General features: G+C 34.4%; 1 protein-coding gene across 1 annotated transcript; it reads right to left on the bottom strand.

Annotated features, from left to right (window-relative positions):
• Positions 1-10,500: 10,500 nt before the first annotated feature.
• On the bottom strand, positions 10,501-12,168 carry LOC122305153 (stellacyanin-like). The gene is made up of 2 exons (XM_043117487.1): positions 11,834-12,168; positions 10,501-10,981 (listed from the first exon to the last, which is right to left on the bottom strand). The coding sequence occupies exons 1-2, from the start codon at positions 12,018-12,020 to the stop codon at positions 10,695-10,697; spliced, it is 474 nt and encodes a 157-aa protein (XP_042973421.1). The 5' UTR covers positions 12,021-12,168; the 3' UTR covers positions 10,501-10,694.
• Between the last annotated feature and the right edge of the window lie 1,676 nt (positions 12,169-13,844).

The following is a 13,844-nucleotide window of genomic DNA, read 5'->3' as shown; positions in this document are numbered from 1 at the left end:
GTTTTGAGAAAGTTTAACTCTTTGGTGGTCTAAATCTATTCCAATGACTTTAATAATTTTATTGGAGGATCCTAAGCATCTTATATACATGTTATATTATTATTTTGAAAATATTTGATGTTAGTTTCAAAGATATGAAATTTTATGCAAAGAGATATTTAGATAAGCCAAAGTGTGGATATTCCTAGCTAAATTTATGTTTTGGTTAATTTCTAACCATGTGATCTTGAATTAGAAGCTTATATATATTTTAGGACATCTTTTTAAACCATGTGATGGTTTGGTTTGAAGATCATATATTTATAAGTCATAGATCAAGAGATTTATCAAAACTAGTTGAGGAAAAAGTTTCTGTTTTTGGACTAAGTGTAAAACCAAAAACTCCAAATGTTATTTTGTGATTTTGGTGACTTTAGTTTGATGATTTAAAGCATGGTTGATGTTAGGATGATATTATGAATATGTTAGAAGTAAGATTTGATTTTTGAAATTCTTGGAGATGTTTTGATTTAAAGTCAAAACTTGTGATTCAAGTGCTTGGATCTTTTTATAAAAAAGTTTGGTGTTGATTATTAGCTTTTTCTAAATGGATGTTTTAAGTATGGTTTTGAACTTAGGATTGGAAGATGTTTATTGCAAAATTTTGATTTAAGCATGAGTTTTGAAGTTGGAAGGAATTGCAACAAAAATCAAGGGAAATGGCCTATGGATGTTTCGGCCATAGTGTGTTTTCCATAGTTGTGTTTTGTTTTAAATTTTTCTGAGTTGATATTTAAGTTTAGGACAAAATTTACATGAGAAATGTAAATTTTGAAAATGTTTGGAGTTAGTATGGAAAATCCTTAAGTTATGGGTAAAACGGTCATTTTCCCACATGTAGAGAGTAAAATGAAAATTTTACTTTTTAAGTTAGTATTTTTCATATTCCAAATTATTAGTGATTTAGTTCTAACTTTTAGAATCACTAATTACAGTTCCTCGTGATCGCACTTGAAATTTTATAAGAAACGCGGAGATCGATGTAAGTTAGTTTTTAACTTACTAGCAGTCTACTGTGTATGTGTGTTAAGTAAAGGAATTATAGTGTATGTATGTGTGTTATCATATATGTCATGCCATGTCAAGTTATCACGTAATTGTCTATTATACAGAATTTATTATGTTATCAATTTTTTATCTGTTACATAATATATTCTGTCATGTATTACTGTACCTTACAAGTACGTCATGCTAAGTATGCCATCTATTACATGTATGTCAAGTCATGTAATATTCACTGTTGCAAGTATGTCATATTAAATATGTTGTCTATTATATGTTATGCCATGTTACGAAATGTTTCTATCTCAAGTTAGTCATGTATTTCAAGTTATGTTCAAGTCACATTATATTACGTCAGGGCTTCAGTCATTTCGTATTCCAGTCACGTTTCATCTTGATTACTTATGTATGGGGTCACAGCAATTGTAGCGCATACACTACGTGAGACACAGCAATTGTGACACGTAGAATACATGGGGCCACAACAACTGTAGAGTATGTATTTAAGCAGTTAAAGAATAAGTTTCCGTAGAATACATGAGGTCACAACAACTGTGGAGTATGTATTTACACGTAGAATACATGGGGCCACAACAACTGTGGAGTATGTATTTTTCATGTTAAGTCAAGTTTGTGTAGAATACATGGGGTCACAACAACTGTGGAGTATGTATTTACACGTAGAATACATGAGGTCACAACAACTGTGGAGTATGTATTTACACGTAGAATACATGGGGCCACAACAACTGTGGAGTATGTATTTTTCATGTTAAGTCAAGTTTGTGTAAAATACATGGGGCCACAACAACTGTGGAGTATATATTTTTCATGTTAAGTCAAGTTTCAGAACAAGTTCATGATAAGTCAAGTTTCAGATCAAGTTCATGTCAAGTCAAGTTCAGTTCATGTTTCAATTTAAGTTATGTCAATTATGCTATGTTGTATGCCAAGTTATGCTTTAATTATTTATGAATTTGATTATGCATTTATGCTTTTACTGTCATCCATGCATCATTAACTTGTGTGAAAGTTTTTTGTTAACTTACTGAGATTTGTAATCAAATCTCACTTTGGTAGTCCCAACTACCATTCCCCCCGAATGGTAGATCTTGTCACAGGACATGAAGGAGAATCCGGAGCTGATCAACTAGACACAGTTGACTAAGCGACGGTGCGACATCAATGTTAATATAGTAATTAACGTAAATTACTACTTGTACGATTGAGTTGCATCTCTAGTACTTTTTGGATCATAACCATTTTGGACTAGTGTTGTGATCTTAGTTGTTCAATGGGTTTTTATGTATGAAGTATATTTTAAACATTTGAGATATTTTCAATTTGGTGCATAGTATTGCTAAAGAAAAAAAAATTTATCCGCTGCGAATATTGCATATTGTTAGATGCATGTTAGGAACATTGCATCTTATATGTCATGAACGGGGGCAGGTAACGTTGTGTTGCATGTCTCGACGTTTCAAATGTCCGTCCAATCCCAAACGGAATTTGAAGGCGTCACAGGGTGTTGGAGATTTAAGGTGTAGTGTTCTGTGTCAACAATTTGTACATAGATGGACATATTTGTAATTTGTATCTTATTATTCTGTTCTTGTAATTCGGTGGTTATTACATGGCCACGTGCTTAGATCATGTGCATTAGGGTTCTGCCGTGTTATGAGTTAGTAGTATAAAAGGCCGAGTGATGGCCACTGTAGATAGAAAAGAGAGACAGAGTCGTATCAGAGAAATGGGCTAAGAGAGAAATTAGGGTTTATGAGAGAAACTTGAAATCAGTGAAGATTGAGAGGGAGTTAAGGTCATTTTATGACCTGGATCTTGTAACCTGTTCCTCTGTTGCGATTGGAAGTTCTAATAAGATGATCTCTAGCCAGTTCCCCCTGTGGATGTAGATTCGAAAGGATAGAACCATATTAAATCCTCGTGTTCTTGGTATATTCGTTCTATTTTCCTATTTACAATCTGATTGTATTTTCTGTTTTATATTTCTTGAATCAATCTTGGTATCTTGTTGAGATATTTGGTGTTCTTGTCGAAACCCTAGAATTACAACAAGTGGTATCTAGAGCCTAGGTCGAGATGGGGTCTACTAAGTTTAAGGTGGATAAATTTACAGGAAAAAATGATTTTGGTTTATAGCGTATTAAAATGAGGGTTCTGTTAGTGCAACATGGTCTCCAAGAAGTACTTCTTGGAGACAATAAGCTGTCTAAAGGGTCCTCAGAGGAACAATTAAGTTCCTCTACTATAGAGAGGGTTAAACCCGAGATATTGCAAAAGGCACATAGTGCCATTATTCTTTCTTTAGGGGATAAGGTTTTACGGGAAGTAGCCCATGAAGATTTAGCTGCAGGGATTTGGTTAAAGCTAAAAACTCTCTATATGACCAAGTCCCTGGCCAATCGTCTTCATAAGAAGACTAAGCTGTATACCTTTAAAATGATCCTGAGGATGTCTATTGAAGATCATTTGCATGAATTTAACAAAATCATCCTAGATCTTGCTAACATAAATATCACAATAGATGATGAGGATCAGGCTATATTGTTACTAAGTTCCCTTGATAGTTCATATTCTAACCTAAAAGAAACAATTATGTATGGCAGAGAGAGTTTGTCATTGGATGAGGTGCAATCTATATTGCATGCAAGGGAACTTCAGAATAATTCTGAAGCTAAACCTTAGACTGGTGAGGGGTTAGTGGCTAGGAGAAGATTTGCTAAACCTGTTTATAAAGGAAAGAAGAATAAGGTTAGATCAAAATCAAAAGGAAAACAATTGAAGTGTTTCCTTTGTCACAAAGAGGGACACTTCAAGAAAGATTGTCCCGAAAAGAAAATAAGAGAGTGTGATAAGATTAAATATGAGGGAAATGCATCTGTTGCATCTGAAGGCTATGAGAGTGCTGAGGTATTTTGTATCTCTGAGATTGAATCTACTAATGAATGGATTTTAGATTCAGGATGTTCTTTTCATATGTGCCCTTGTAAATCTTGGTTTGAAACTTTTTCTGATTTTGATGGTGGACATGTTATGCTTGGTAATAATGAATCTTGCAAAATTCTTGGAATTGGTTCAATCAGATTAAAATTGCATGATGGTGTGGAAAGGATACTAAAAGATGTAAGATACATACCTAACCTTAAGAGAGATTTAATTTCTCTTGGAATGCTTGATAAATCTGGTTGCACTTTTAAGTCTGAGTCAGGAGTTCTAAAGGCAGTTAAAGGGTCTTTAATAGTAATGAAAAGGGAAATAAAGAATGGTCTTTATACCCTGGTAGGTTAAACTATTAGAGGATATGCCTCTGCTATCCAGAAACCTTTGGAAAATAACACTGTACTCTGGCATAAAGACTAGGGCATGTCAGCCATAAAGGCTTAAAGGAACTCCAAAACCAGGGGTTACTTGGTGACAAAGACCTAAGAGACCTTCCCTTTTGTGAAGATTGTATACTAGGCAAGTCCACTAGAGTTAGCTTCAAACCCAGTACACATCTTACTAAACAAAGTTTGGACTATGTCCATTCTGATTTGTGGGGGCCAGCAAGGGTTAGTTCTCATGGTGGGGGAAATTATTTTCTATCCAATATTGATGACTATTCTCAAAAGGTTTGGGTTTATATCCTTAAACATAAAAGTGACACCTTTAACAAGTTTAAGGAATGGAAAACCTTGGTTGAAAAACAAGTTGGGAGGAAGGTTAAAAAGCTTAGGATAGACAATGGACTTGAGTACTTATCAAATGAGTTTAGTAACTATTGCCAAAAGGAGGGTATTACAAGGCATAGGACAATGAGAGAAACACCCCAACAGAATGGCCTAGCTGAAAGAATGAATAGAACAATTCTTGAGAGGGTTAGGTGCATGTTGTCCAATGCAAAATTACCTAAAACTTTTTGGGCAGAGGCAGTTAGTACTAATGTTTATTTGATAAATAGGAGTCCATCCACTGCCATTAATTGTAAAACTCCCCAAGAATTATGGACTGGGAAACCCTTAGAGTACAGTAATCTGAGAGTATTTGGCTGTGTTGCTTATGCACACATTAAAACTGATAAACTAGAATCTAGGGTTGTGAAATGCATTTTTGTTGGGTATCCTGAAGGAGTAAAAGGTTATAAGCCATGGATAGAGGAACCTGGAAAACAAAAGTGTATAATAAGTAGAGACGTGACTTTTAATGAGTCACAAATGGCCAGATCTCAACTAGATTCAGTTGAGACTTAACCTGCCACTGTCCCAGAAAAGGTCCAGGTTGAAGTAGAGTCCTTGGACTCACCACCTCAAGAAACATTTATACAGTCTGGAGATGATTCGAAGTCTAGATTAGAAAATGACCAAAGGAAAACCACTGACTCATATAACCTTGTAAGGGATAGATCAAGAAGGGTTATAAGACCATCATTGAGATTTGCACATGTTGATATAACAGCCTATGCTCTCTCTATAGCACAAGACATTGAAGATTCTGAACCAAGGTGTTATAACGAAGCAATGCATAGTAAAGAATCTAGTAATTGGCTTCTTGCAATACAAGAAGAAATGGAATCTCTTTATAAGAATAAGACTTGGGAAATGGTGTTAAAACCTAAAAAAGTTAAAATCATAGGTTCTAAATAGATATTCAAGAAAAAAGAGGGTATAAATGGGGTAGAAAAACCTAGGTACAAAGCTAGGTTAGTGGCAAAGGGTTTTACATAAAGAGAAGGTATAGATTTCAATGAAATTTTCTCTCCTGTAGTAGAACATAGTTCTATCAGATTGTTGTTAGCTTACATTGCTTATCATGACTTGTTTTTAGAACAGTTGGATGTTAAAACTGCTTTTCTACATGGTGAATTAGAAGAAACTTTATACATGCAGCCTCCTGAAGGCTTTATAAACGAATCCAATAAGAACCATGTGTGTTTGTTGAAAAAATCTTTGTATGGACTAAAACAATCCCCAAGACAATGGTATAAAAGATTTGACACACATATGATTGAGAATGGTTTTAAAAGATGCAATTATGATAGCTGTGTATATTTTAAAATTTCTGATGATGTCACTGTTTACCTTTTATTATATGTGGATGACATGCTCATTGCTTGTAAAGATAAGTGTAAAATTGAGCATGTAAAAGAAATTTTAAAATCTGTTTTTGAAATGAAAGACCTTGGACTTGCTAAGAAAATCTTAGGTATGGAGATAATAGAGATAGAAAAAGGAAATTACTCTACGTATCACAAAAAAAACATATCTACAAAGGGTACTTAAAAGATTTAACATGGATTTAGCTAAATCTGTTAGTACCCCAATTGGACAGCATTTTAAACTTTATGTAAATCAATCCCCTAAAACTGATGATGAAAGGGAATTTATGATAAAAATACCATATGCAAGTATGGTAGGTAGTATCATGTATGCAATGGTCTGTTCAAGACCAGACCTTACCTATGCTAGTTAGTAGGTTCATGGGAAACCCTGGGAAACCCCACTGGAAAGCATTGAAGTGGGTGTTTTAGTACTTAACAGGCTCCTCTGGTTTAGGGTTAAGTTTTGGTGGCAATGTGTTAAGTGGTCAAGAAATCTGTGGATTTGTAGATTCTGATTTTGCTGGAAACTTGGATACAAGGAAGTCCCTGGCTGGCTATGTATTCACTGCTTTTGGTGGTGCTGTGAGTTGAAAATCTAATTTACAATCAATTGTAGCTTTGTCAACAACTGAGGCTGAATACATAGCCATGACAGAGGCTATAAAGGAGGCTTTATGGTTGAGAGGTATAACAAATGAATTAGGTTTATTTGAGGGTAATATCACAGTCTACTGTGATAATCAAAGCACTATATATCTCACTAAAAATCAAAATTTTCATGAAAGATCAAAACATATTGATATTAGACTTCACTTTGTTAGAGATGTGGTTGCAGGTAAGGCTGCACACCGATCCGTCCAAATCAAATTTGGATTCGACCCGACCCTGCCAACAGGGAATCGCGTGCCAATTCGACCCGACCCAACCCGTAACTTGCGGATTGGGTCGAACCCATTCTCCTTCTCTGCTTTCGATTCTCTCCTCCCCCTTCATCTTCCCTCCCTCCTCTTCCACTTCCTTTTCTCCTACTCCGCCATTTCCAAGATCAACCCTATGGTCTGAAATCTGTGATTACCTCCAATACGAACCAGGGCTCTGAAGCGTGCAATCCGATTCCTTCAAAGAACTCGGTTTCGGTGCCGTCGAGTTTGATTTTTCCCATCTATACTCCTCCTATCGTCATCAGGTAATGGATTTCGGTTTAGGTTTCGATCTTCATCAAGAAAATGTTTGTTTCATTAAACCCACCTCAAATGCCGCAACCTTAAACGCATCTCAAATCTTTCTCTTAAAACCCACTTCCAAATCTCTATCCAAGATTCATGACCGCCACCAACAAAAGTCACAGATACTGGTCTGACCTCAACCCTGCCAAGCATCTGGGACCTCAAGCCAAGAAACCTCTCTGATGATACGGCGCCGCTCAACCCTGACAACAACAACAATGTTGCGATACAGTTCAACAACTCTGGTTGCCGCAACTGCCATGATGCTCCAGCAAGAGCTCTTGATCTTGTCCAGCGGTGTGGCCGGAGAGGAGATTTTGGGCTGATTGCGATAGATGATAGCCTTGTTAGGGATTGAAGACGAGGCAGGAAATGAAGAATATTGTGAGGCGTCGATTCTTTTTCTTCGTGATCTCGGGTCACGGGTTGATCGGTTTCGACGTGTATTAACCCGATAAAGGGTTTGAGCCGCTGAACTCGACTAAAGTCGGGTGGGCCCAAGTCGGGCCTTTCGGATTAATCGGGCCAGGCCCTTTTATGCACAGCCCTAGTTGCAGGTGGCGTTGTCAAAGTGGAGAAAGTGCTAACAGAAGAAAACCCAGCAGAAATGATGACCAAACCATTGCCAAGATCAAAGTTCAGGCACTGCCTAGACTTTATCAACATGGAGGAGAGCTGACCAGGGAATAAAAGGTAGGATCTTGCCAGAGATGGGGAACCTTGAAGTCAAATTGATGACAAGGTGGAGATTTAAGGTGTAGTGTTCTGTGTCAACAATTTGTACATAGAAGGACATATTTGTAATTTGCATCTTATTATTCTGTTCTTGTAATCCGGTGGTTATTACATGGCCACGCGTTTAGATCATATGCATTAGGGTTCTGCCGTGTTATGAGTTAGTAGTATAAAATGCCAAGTGATGGCCACTGTAGATAGAAGAGAGAGACAGAGCCGTATCAGAGAAAGGGGCTAAGAGAGAAATTAGGGTTTATGAGAGAAACTTGAAATCAGTGAAGATTAAGAGGGAGTTAAGGTCATTTTATGACCTGAATCTTGTAACCTGTTCCTCTATTGCGATTGGAAGTTCTAATAAGATGATCTCTGGCTAGTTTCCCCTGTGTAAGTAGATCCGAAAGGATTGAACCATGTTAAATCCTCGTGTCCTTGGTATATTCGTTCTATTTTCCTATTTACAATCTGATTGTGTTTTCTATTTTATATTTCTTGAATCAATCTTGGTATCAATCTTGGTATCTTGTTGAGATATTTGGTGTTCTTGCCGAAACCCTAGAATTACAACATAAGGGGCAGCAGGATCCCATTGGAACTCATCACTGCTTTTGGCTTTTGAGTTTTTTTTTATTTTTTTACATCATTTTTTAAATATTGTTAAATATTTTTAGAAAAATAAAAAATAATCAAAATATTATTAAAAAATAATTCTAAATCATTAAGTTAAAAGAAATTAAAAAAAGAAGGAGTGGAGGCTCCCAGCAGAATTCCTATCATTTTCCTTTTCGTATTAGGGTTGTTGTTAATTTGTCTCCTGAATAACATGTTCAAACCATTTCTCTACAACATTTAAATGTGTTTAGCGTTAGAATAGTTATATATTAGCTAGAGAGGCAAGCTAGCTACCAGATTAATTACAACGGTGCTTGTGGGTCGATGTAAGTACTTAACTATATGCATAATGCATATCTTTTGTGACAAACATGATCCATACATTTAATTAATTTTCTTCCATATGTTGGATAATCTTTTAATTCATTTGAACTTGAAGAGGATTGAGCTATATATATATATATATATATATATCCCTCTCTATTTTTGTCATTAAAGTGTTGTTACTTGTCCATTCAATCATTCTCTTTCTAAATAATATGGTTTGTTCCTCTTTTTTTCTTCTTTTAATATTACTTAGAACATGTTTGGAGAGTGAGATTAGATAAGAATTTTGTGAACAGTAATAAGATAGTTTGTGAATAGTAATAAAATAGTTTGAATTTGATATTTTTTGAGTTTTGAAAAAGGAGAGAGAAAAGGTTGAATATAAAATATTATAAAATTAAAATATTGTAAGAATATATTTTTATAATATTATTTTTATTTAGAAATTTAAGAAAGTTGGAATTATTTTTTATTTGAAAGTTTGAAAAAGTTATAATGATTAATTTAAAAACTTTATATTTGAATTATATTTGAGAATAAAAAGAGATAAAATAAAATGAGATTAGATAAAAATTTTATATCTATTCTGTACCCATTCCTACCCTTAGTGTAAAAGAAGAATAAAATATACGTATATGGTCCGTCCTTTTTTTTTGTTTTGATAATGTATATGGTCCGTCCTAATTATTCCCTTTCATGACACAATAATATTATTAGTAAATGGCAGTTAGGTGGAGGAGCGGCTTCTCCATTGAAAGTCACGAAAGTAAAGCCAAAACCAAAGACTTTATCACATTCAAACTTGTTATATATGTGTGTGTGAGACTCATTCTATATAAGACTAATAAGAGCATGTTGTTCACGTCAAGGATATTTGTGGCTCAAAACGGCGTCAAATTTACGTGATGTCGATGGGATCGAATGGTAGCTTGGAAAGTAGTGTAGCGGCTACGTATCTTGACCCTGATCTATCTTGGCAGCGACAATATGGGTGTAGTCTCTCTCTCTCTCTCTCTCTCTCTCTCTCTCTCATGAAAAACAGTCTCTGTACGCAAGCATGATGCCACTTGGTCGTCAATAATCACGGATACAATCCCAAAACCAGCTAAACAAACATAACAAGATAAAATTATTTTAACTAAAAAATAATTATTATATAAAAATATATCTATAAATTGACATGACAGTTTGATGTAATATGTTAAATTATAAAATTATTTTTATTTTAAAATAAATCTAACGATTTTATGAAGTCATATTAATTTATAAATTTATTTTATATAATTTTTTTATATTATAACAGTTCTCAATAATAATAAAAGAGTAATTATTATTATTATTATTATTAAGGTAATGTTAAATCTTGGTTTAGTTGGATATGTCTCGCGTAAGTCTCTGTACGTGTGCGCGTGCAACTGGTACACTGGCCATTTCCATAATTAATTAATAAGTTTGGGAATCAAATGAGCTGTGATCATCTCCATTATTGTAATTAGTGATCAATCCAATATATGGTACATGATTCGTGACTTGCACCAGACTACAAGAACAACATACAAATTTCTTAACAAAAAAAAAGAAACACAAAATTAAAGGAACAAAAAGAAAAGACTGCATTAATGATCACATCATGAATATTTTTTATCTTAATGAAAGCTTCAGAAAAATGTCAAGAAAGAGATGGCGATGGTGGAGAGAACTGCAGAAAGGGCACCAACAGCCAGAGATGAAGCTGAGCTCCACTGATCTCCCATATTGATGGTCACCTTTTGGCCGAGGTCGCAGTGGTTGCTAATTGTGCAGATGAAGTAGCGAGTGCTGTTCGTCGTTAAAGTGAAATTTGCTGGGCTTGTTTGTCTCAGATCAATGGCGTCAGTGCCTGTGCAGCTGTCGTAGTTTTCTCTGGTCACTTCAGCAACATCGTGCGTCCCAGTCCAGTTGAACACTGCGTGTAGAATATTAGTGAAACGCGACGAGTTACTTGTGGAATTTCAAACTCACGACTTTCACTCTGTTTATACGTATATCCATATAAAAAAATGCACTTATTTTAAAAAGAGAAATGCTATTGTACCGTTTTCGTTATATTATCCATTTTATCCCATTGACGGCATCACATATGTTATTAAAAAATAAAAATAAAATAGAAAACACAAACATAAAAATGATAGAGAGAATTTAAAGTTTCAATTTTCTTATTTTTATATTTTCGGACACTATTTTATTTTAAATATATTTTTTTTAATTAACTATGTGGAATCACGTGGTGGTACTACGTCAATGGGACACAGTGAACAGTATATTAAAGTGGCATAATAGTTTAGCAGAAATATCCATGATTTAAAAAATATAAGTTCAGTTATTTAATTCATATTATAACTATAATGACTATTATATATTGAAGATATATAGCTTTTAACACTAGTATTTAACAAAACAAAATATATAATCATTGTGAACATCAAAATTGTTGGAACAACTGTTACAATAAGTGCATTCTATTGATTCAATATCGATCCATGAACGTCCTAGAAAAGAGGATCGAGGGTTGGAACGACATATAGAACTAAAAATCCTCAAAACTCTTTTGGAGACTCTTGATTGGTCATGCTGAACTAGAAAGTATAAAAATCGTACCTCTTTTTGCTTAATTAATAAGAAAATCATGTGCTCTTCTATATATATTCTCTAATCATGCACTTTGGAAATCATAAGCACTTGGGGATCATTTCATCAGAGTTCAAGGAGTTAATTGATTGAAAAGACAATTATATTATAAAGAAATAAAATTACGTACCTATGGTGTCACCAAGTTCAAAATCTTTACTACGAGCCCAGGTGCGGTAGGCAATGGAGCCAAGTGGAGGAATGTCCCATTCAATTCCATCGCCAACAATGAAAGTTTCTGCAGTTGTGGCCTTAAGATCAAGAGCAAGTACGAGTGCAATCAAGCACCAAATCATCAAACCTGCACGATTACCCATTTTAATTTTTCTGCCAATATCTCTTTCTAAAATTGATGGATTGGAAATAATTATGAATGTGAGAATATTGATTATTGGAGGATTAATGGCGATGAGACGTTTTATAAGCAACTAGCTAGCAACCCACCCCATCTATATGCATAATATGTATGGAATATTGATCTTTGACGTCTACTTTTATAATGTGAATTAAAAAGCAAGTTCCTTTCTTTCAAAATTGGCGACCCATATTAAATTTTGAGGGATTCGAGAACATTGACCCACCGTAAATTGCTTTGCCCTTTATTTTGTTAAAAAAACAAGCCATTGATACCGATTTCTTCGTCAAAATAGTATTCACTTGTTCTCGAAGCAAAGACGTCCCAAGCAAGAATCTCCATGTAATCTTCTAGGAGAGACATCTCCGGCTGGTTAATTTGCCCGAGACCCGACTCATTATGTTGAGTACTCCAACTCAACAGATTTTTCATTAATAGCTCGCTCGACTTGCATATAGATAGAAAATTGAATATAGTTTTTGCCTTTGGACTAACTCGCGGTTTACATTTTATGCTTTAAATTATCAATACCAACATAGTGCATAAATTATCAATACCAACGTATTGCACTATTCAACCACCAAAAATTTGACAAGTGTTGGTGCATTTTCTGGCCGTTAAAGGAGAATAACAACAGAATGGTGGCATGACCCTTTCCAAGTTTCCATCATCTTTTGTTTGAACTCTTCTCGTAAAACATAAAAATCGTCATCAAAACTACGCCGGTCTTGAAAAGACTGAAGATACTTTGATGATTAGTTAGTAATTTTTTTCTTATCTCTAATGAAATTCAAGAGTGTATTTTATCCCCTTTCCATCTTACCGAGTGACCATTTTCCAATGGGTGGGTCTATGCCCAACGCTGGTGCTCCTGCTAGGTGTTTTAATTTTTTTCTGTTTTTTTTTTTTTTTTTTTTTTTTTCACATCATTTTTTAACACTTTTAACTATTTTTTAAAAAAAAAGGAAAAAAAATTCACAATATTATTAAAAAATATTTTCTTAATTACTAAGTAAAAAAAAAAAAAAAAAAACAGTAGCTCCAAGTGGGATCCCTAACTTTTTTCTTTTTGAATTTGTAGATATTTGCCCCGTGTCAACTTTGTTTGGTAAGATAGTTGTGAGTGGCTGGTTATTTCCTAAAAAATTGGGGGGTAGCTAAGTGGCCATTATCTAGCTAAAAAGTGAGCGTCATACGGTTTGATGAAAATATAATCAATAATCTAATAAAATAGGAAGTTGGCCATGAACTATTAAATTTATGTTACTGGCCGGGAAGACAAATTTTTCCCTAGAAATTATATATGTTCTCTTGGCAATAGATGAGTATCGGAGAAATACATCTAAGAGAACGATCAGGATTAGGAAATGAATGATCTCCAGTCCAGAAAAATGAAAATAATATATGCTCTCTCGACTTATTTATAGAATAGAAATATACTAGTACATAAGCTAATGCGTGAGAACATCAACATATTCAGATCGATCATTTTCCATACTGAAACTTGCGTCCTTTTTTCTTATTTTTTGTTGTTGTTGATGATCATCATATATTGAAGATATTAATTAGCCGCCTAAAGAAATTGAATTTGTCACTATAAGGAGTGAATTTGACATTGGATAAAATTTAAATTAATTCTGGTTGCTAGTTCCAACAAATGACTAACACAGAGATTAATACAAAAGATTCGCCTATAAAATATAGAGGAAACGACTCTAATGTTCAATTGAAAATGATCAAAACTCAAGAAATTTGGGAGGGGGAGGAATTGGGCTATTTTGAATTT

The sequence above is a fragment of the Carya illinoinensis genome, chromosome 3, assembly GCF_018687715.1.
Source record: "Carya illinoinensis cultivar Pawnee chromosome 3, C.illinoinensisPawnee_v1, whole genome shotgun sequence".
Classification (NCBI taxonomy): Eukaryota; Viridiplantae; Streptophyta; class Magnoliopsida; order Fagales; family Juglandaceae; genus Carya; species Carya illinoinensis.
Note: the sequence above shows the minus strand (reverse complement) of the source record. Positions and strands in the feature narration are given on the sequence as shown.